The following is a 7500-nucleotide window of genomic DNA, read 5'->3' on the forward strand; positions in this document are numbered from 1 at the left end:
TATGAAGGCCGAGGATATATGAGATCAACTTTATTCAGCCAGTTCCACACCATTTATAAACCAATCAAGCTTGCTGGTCGTCACCGTACAGTGAGCCCATGCGCCAGTACTTCGTGGCTGCATGTGAAACGCCAAATATAATAAAATAAATCAATGTGCCAGAAAACAATAAGTGGATTATGACTCATCCTTACCATATTATATTGGACGTGCAAATTGACTCGCATAGACGATGAAGGAGCATCATGCTCTCTCCCTCTGTATAAAGACATTTGACTGCAACCACAGTGTACAAAACACACCCACCCAGGAACCGGGAGGCGGGACAGACAGCAGACTGTCAAATCAGCAGTGTTCCCCTGCCATAGCTCACTTTGTGACTGACAGGTGGCTGTCCTATCAATAGATTGCTAGAAGATGCATATCGTTCATTCTAGCTGAGAGGGCTCGGCTGACTGTTCTTCTGGCTTGTGAATTGTAAATAATGTGCCTAGTTCATTGAAGTGGGAAAAGTACCCAGCTGAAAATGAGTGTGTAACCAGCTGTATAGCTGACAGCTGGTGCTAGTGGAAACACTGCTCAGGTCAGATAAGGACACTCTTTACCTCAAGGTTTAATAGTCCATGAGATAGGCTACTCCAAAGCAAAGACACTGGTCAAGTTAGAGAGAGTGTGTGTGTGTGTGTGTGTGTGTGTGTGTACGTACATCCATCTGCACATCAGTCCATGTGTGTGCATATCCGTGCGTGTGTGTGTGTATGTGTCCATTCATCCGTCTGTCTAAACTCACCCTTTAGGGTCCAGCAGGTCACGGACCTTCTCGTTGTATATCTCCATGTAGGAGACCTCCACCTTGAAGGAGAGAACCTGGCTGTCCTCCCGGCCGATCCTCTCAAACAGGGAGCAGCACAGCCTGGGGATCAGCCCTGGAGCCTTCTTATTCCCCATCATGGAGAAGGACTTCCCTGACCCTGCAGAGAGGACAGGAAGGGACAGAGACAACAGCATAGCAGAGCCTTTAGCTACACATATAGACTTCAACAGTCCTTTACACACCAGCTCTACAAACTAGACACCAGAACCTACAGGGAGAGACAGGAAGGGACAACAACAGAGATTAAACAGCAGAGAATAGAAACTGGTAAATGAAATAATGTTGTTTAGTAAATAAGAGTAGTATAGAGACCATAGAGAGAGGGACCAGCACTTATCTGAACCCACAACAAAGTCTGGGGGGTTTCTACAGCAACTATCTGATGTGCTCACTGCAGGTGTGTTGAAAACATGTCTGTAAATGTGTTTGTTCAGGTATTCTACAGGGAATCTGGCAACTCTTTGGTCCAGAGTCAGACAGTTTAGAACTACAGCAGGGTTTATGTTAGGAAAACGTGACCAGAAAGATTTTTACCGGACCCATATGCATTGGGGGCGACCACCCACGGTGCTCAGAATGACTGAAACCACATGTAGATGATGGTAATGCCTCTTAAGAGAGCTCCTGTAGTGAACCAGCCAATGAAACGTCCTTTTCAAACATTTGCCAAAATGCAATTTGAGGGGAAAACCCCATTCTAAACGGCACACCTGATGAAAGCGGTTCATATGTGACAGAGATTAAAATCACCATTAGAAAAAGGTGAGATCTAAAGATGCAACAACTATGAGTTGCTAATATGACTACGATTATGCCTTTGGCTTCTTGACAATAAAAGAAAGTTGATATAGAGAAATGGTAGTAGACTATGGCACTTATCGTAAGAGTAAGGGTGTTAACCCCAGTGGAAGTAGAGAAATGGCATACGAGGAAGTATTTCAAAGGCGGCGTGTCCAATAGCTTCCCCTAAAGTAAATTGAAATACATTTGTCAGAATTCTATAATTACTCCTGTCTATAGAGAAAGAAAGAAAATTATTTAAAATACTTCACCAGAGAGCATGACTTCGACACAGAGGAATCGAGGATCATAACCTTCTTTTAAAAAATTACTGTGGATTGTTTCAAATCACAAGCTTGTACAGTGCCTTCAGAAATGTTGTTATGTTACAGCATGAATTTAAAATTGATTACATTTTGATTGTGTGTCACTGGCCTACACACAATACCTCATAATGTCAAAGTGGAATTATGTTTTTAGAAATGTTAACAAATTAATAGAAATGTTAAATCTGAACTGTCTTTAGTCAATAAATATTCAACCCCTTTGTTATGGCAACCCTAAATAAATTCAGGAGTAATGAGCCAATTGGAAGCTGGGGATGATTAGGTGACCGTGATGGTATGAGGGCCAGATTGGGAATTTAGCCAGGACAACAGGGTTAACACCCCTACTCTAACAATAAGTGCCATGGGATCTTTAGTGACCACAGAGAGTCAGGACACCTGTTTAACATCCCACCCGAAAGACAGCACGTGTCCCCAATCACTGCCCTGGTATATTATTTTAGACCAGAGGAAAGAGTGACTCCTACTGGCCCTCCAATACCACTTCCAGCAGCATCTGGTCTACCATCCAGGGACCCTGCTTAGCATCAGAGGCAAGCCAGCAGTGGGATGCAGGGTGGTATGCTGCTGGCCACAGGTGTCCTTCCTAACTCAGCTGCCGGAGAGGAAGGAAAGCGCTCAGGGATTACCCCATGAAGCCAATGGTGACTTTAAAACAGTTATAGAGTTTAATGGCTGAATACAAAGCGTAATGTTTGGGGCAAATCCAATACAATACATCACAGAGTACCACCACATATTTTCAAGCATGGTGGTGGCTGCATCATGTTATGGGTATGCTTGTCATTGGCAAGGTGCTAGGGAGTTTTTTAGGATAAAAATAAATGGAATAGAGCTAAGCACAAGCATAATCCTAGAGGGAAACCAGGTTCAGTCTGCTTTCCAACAGACACTGGGAGACAAATTTACCTTTCAGCAGGACAATAACGTAAAACACAAGGCCGAATCTACACTGGAGTTGTTACCAAGACAGCATGGAATGTTCCTGAGTGGCCTAGTTACAGTTTTGACTTAAATCGGCTTGAAAATCTATGGCAAGACTTGAAAATAGCTGTCTAGCAGTGATCAACAACCAACTTGACAGAGCTTGAAGAATTTGATAATGTCACGTCCTGACCAGTATAAGGGGTTATTGGTTATTGTAGTTTGGTCAGGACGTGGCAGGGGGTATTTGTTTTATGTGGTTCGGGGTTTAATGGGATATGTATTTATGTAAGAGGGGTGTTTGATTTATGTGTTCCGGGGTTTTTGGGTAATGTTCTTGTTTTGTATTTCTATGGTTTTCTATGTTGTGTATTTCTTTGTGTTGGCCTGGTATGGCTCTCAATCAGGAACAGCTGTACATCGTTGTTGCTGATTGAGAGTCATACTTAGGTAGCCCTGTTGCACCTGTCCCTTGGTGGGAAGTTGTGGTTGCATAGCTGTGTGTTTTAGCCTGCAATCCTGTTCGTTCGATCGTTTTCTTGTTTTGTTTGTTTGTGTTCAATAAAAGTAATTATGAGCACTCAACCCGCTACGTATGACGACCGTTACAGATAAAGAATAATGTGCAAATATTGTACAATCCAGGTATGCAAAGCTCTTAGAGACTTACCCAGAAAGACTCACTGCTGTAATCACTGCCAACGCTTATTCTAACATGTATTGACTCAGGGGTGTGAATACTTATGTAAATTAGATATTTTTGTATTTCATTTTCAATAAATGTGTCTGTTTTTTGCAAATGATAATCGTTCCTCACAGTATTTGAAAAATCTTTCCAACAATCTCCCCCTCCACAATCACCAAGCCTCGGTGTGAAAGACCAAAATATCATTATCCGATGATCCCATATATCCAGTAGAAACATCCTAAAATACTTTTCCCTTGTGCAAAAACAGCTGTCTGTTCTGAGCTCACTGGTGCAGGGCCCGGAATAGGCTAGTTGATACAACGTTGTAAGTTCGCTAGCAACAGCTTTGAGCCAGACCCAGTAGATTGATTTGATACAAAGTTGTACTTCACTAGCTACAGTATAGCTCAAGTCAAGACAGATAAAAAGGGAGGCAGACAGGCTGAGTAGAGATTTTCATCAAGATATTTTCTACTTATTTGTCGGCTTGATGTATTTTTACTTAGTTGACAATGGAAGTTCTAGGCCTACGGCTGCATTGGCCTGGGCGATCTCTCAGTTCCATGTTCTCATTTCTTTAGCTGCCAGTTGATTACGGTGAATCAATGTGTCCATATGGCAGAGGCTTGTGCTCTCACATTGGTTGAATTTTAACTTTTAGATTTAATGTGTATAAATTGAAGTCTTATGTTTAACCATGTGACAACGATTTTGCTAAACTAAAACGTTATTATTGAAATGAAACTGTTCCACGAAAAATGTGCATATGAAACTCATTACTGGCCTGCAGATTGGTAGAAATGGTAGGACAATTTGGAATCTTCTCCAAACATGAAACTCATTACTGGCCTGCAGATTGGTAGAAATGGTAGGACAATTTGGAATCTTCTCCAAACATGAAACTCATTACTGGCCCCCAGATTGGTAGAAATGGTAGGACAATTTGGAATCTTCTCCAAACATGAAACTCATTACTGGCCCCCAGATTGGTAGAAATGGTAGGACAATTTGGAATCTTCTCCAAACATGAAACTCATTACTGGCCCCCAGATTGGTAGAAATGGTAGGACAATTTGGAATCTTCTCCAAACATGAAACTCATTACTGGCCCCCAGATTGGTAGAAATGGTAGGACAATTTGGAATCTTCTCCAAACATGAAACTCAGGCGCCGCCTATGTCTTTATAAAATAACTGCCTCCACGTTTCTGTGGTCTGATTTGACCTATACACTCTTAGAAAAAAGGGTTCCAAAAGTGTTCTTCGGCTATCCCTATAGGAGAACCCTTATTGGCTCCAGGTAGAACCTTTTTTGGTTCATGGTCAACCCCTATTGGTTCCATGTAGAACCCTCTATGCAAAGGTTTATACATGGAACCCAAAAGGGTTCTGCCTGGAACCAAATATAGTTCTGCTATGGGGACAGCCAAAGAACCCTTTTAGGTTCTACATAGCACCTTTTGTTCTAAGACTGTATGCTAATTTGAAGCAAGTTAAGACAAGCCTCATAATACGAAGTAAAACATTCAGGTTTCAAAGAATGAAAGTGATGGGTGGTGCGTGTGATAGTTGTATAGATAAAGAAGATGTATGACAACTAACCAAAATACACACGCTAATTTAATTAGACTAAATTATGCAAATTAACATATAAACCGAGAGGCATGACAGTCAAATGTTTTTACAATGCATTCAGAAAGTATTCAGACCCCTTCCCCTTTCCAACTTTTGTTATGTTACAGCCTTATTCTAAAATGGATTAAATTGTTTTCCCCCCTCACCAATCTACACACAATACCCCATAATAACAAAGCAAAAACAGGTTTATAGACATTTCTGCAAATGTATTAAAGATAAAAACTGAAATATCACATTTACATAAGTATTCAGACCCTTTACTCAGTACTTTGTTGAAGCACCTTTGGCAGGGATTACAGCCTCAAGTCTTCTTGGGTCTGATGCTACAAGCTTGGCACACCTGTATTTGGGGAGTTTCTCCCATTCTTCTCTGCAGATCCTCTCAAGCTCTGTCAGGTAAGATGGGGAGTGTCGCTGCACAGCTATTTGCAGGTCTCTCCAGAGATGTTAGATCGGTTTCAAGTCCGGGCTCTGGCTGGGCCACTCAAGGACATTCAGAGACCTGTTCCAAAGCCATTCCTGCGTTGTCTTGGCTGAATGCTTAGGGTCATTGTCCTGTTGGATGGTGAACCTTCGCCCCAGTCTGAGGTCATGAGCGCTCTGGAGCAGGTTTTCATCAAGGATCTCTCTGTACTTTGCGCCGATCATCTTTCCTTCGATCCTGACTAGTCTCCCAGTCCCTGCTAAAGGACTCTAATAGTCTGAGAGTCCTTTAGGTGCCTTTTGGAAAACTTCCAACGGGCTGTCATGTGCCTTTTGGCCACTCTACCTGCAGTAAGAATTGAATCAGTCATGAGCTCTGTCAGAGTGACCATCGGGTTCTTGGTCACCTCCCTGACCAAGGCCCTTCTCCCCCGATTGCTCAGTTTGGCCAGGTGGCCAACTCTAGGAGTCTTGGTGGTACCAACCTTCCATTTAAGAATGATGGAGGCCACTGTGTTCTTGGGGGATCTTCAATGCTGCAGACATTTTTTGGTATCCTTCCCCAGATCTGTGCCTCGACACAATCATGTCTCGGAGGTCTACGGACAATTCCTTTGACCTCATGGCTTGGTTTCTCCTCTGACATGTACTGTCAACTGTGGGACCTTATATAGACAGGTGTGTGCCTTTCCAAATCATGTCCAATCAATAGAATTTACCACAGATGGATTCCAATCAAGTTGTAAAAACATCTCAAGGATGATCAATGGCAACAGGATGCACCTGAGCTCAATTTCGAGTCTGAATACTTATGTAAATAAGGTATTTCAGTTTTTTATCTGTAATAAACGTGCAAAATTGTCTTAAAACCTGTTTTCGCTTTGTCATTATGGGGTATTGTGTGTAGATTGATGAGGAAAATGTTTCATTTAATCCATTTTAGAATAAGGCTGTAACGTAACAAAATGTGTAAAAAGTCAAGATGTCTGAATGCTTTCTGAATGCACTGAACATCGACTGGTATTTCCATCAATTAATAAAAAAGCATTATTTTGCAATGCGATTGTTTTTTCTCCCGGTCAATTTGGCCGGCAACTATTTTATTTATCCGCTTTTCATTTTTTTTCATCGGCCAAAAGCCGTCAATTACTGGCTAACTGAAACCCTGCATGTATAAAACATAACTCTTCCCTCAAATACACCAGCACTACTAAATGAATGTGGATTTATAGAAGACAACAAATCAAACACCTCTCTAAGTATCCATACATGTATACATGTCTCTTTTCAGAATGTGTATGATAGCCCTATGATAGCAGGGAAGATACAGACTATCCCATATTATCTGTGATCTCCAAAGCCTTTGTTTCCAAGGTGTGTCACTCCGCTCCAGGTTGTTCTTCAGGACAGGAAGTGAGGATCAAGGATCTAATCCTTAGTGTTGGGGAGGAAGGATACGGGGCTGAGCGATTCACCAGCTTGAGTTAGCGTGATCAGAAACACTGAAGCTTCCTGTTCTTGTTGTGCCTCTGCAGGGCCACGCAGGGATACATAAAGTGCGTCTCAAATGCCACCCTATTCACTATATAGTGCACTACTTTTGACCAGAGTCCTATGGATATCCCTATGTGCCCTGGTCAAAAGTAGTGCCCTATATAGGTGGCATTTGGGACGCAGGTGTGCTGTATCTGCAGGGCCAGGGAAGAGGGATATAGACGTATGTTGTCTCCTCTCCTCTCCTAGCATGGAACGACATAAGCAGATGATGATGCCTGCAGAGCTACTTAAGGCTGTTCTGAACACAGCCCTGTTTTAACATATTTCCTA

At 42.2% G+C, this 7500-nt stretch overlaps 1 protein-coding gene across 1 annotated transcript in view; it reads right to left on the reverse strand.

The window, feature by feature from the left end:
- The window catches only part of kif13a (kinesin family member 13A), a 193686-nt gene that overhangs the window by 103800 nt on the left and 82386 nt on the right, over nt 1-7500 (reverse strand). Inside the window, exon 6 of the mRNA XM_029746847.1 lies at nt 791-971. Within this exon, the coding sequence (XP_029602707.1) occupies nt 791-971 (181 nt within the window). The remainder of the gene's footprint in view (nt 1-790; nt 972-7500) is intronic.

Source organism: Salmo trutta, unplaced genomic scaffold (assembly GCF_901001165.1).
Source record: "Salmo trutta unplaced genomic scaffold, fSalTru1.1, whole genome shotgun sequence".
In the NCBI taxonomy this organism is placed as follows: Eukaryota; Metazoa; Chordata; class Actinopteri; order Salmoniformes; family Salmonidae; genus Salmo; species Salmo trutta.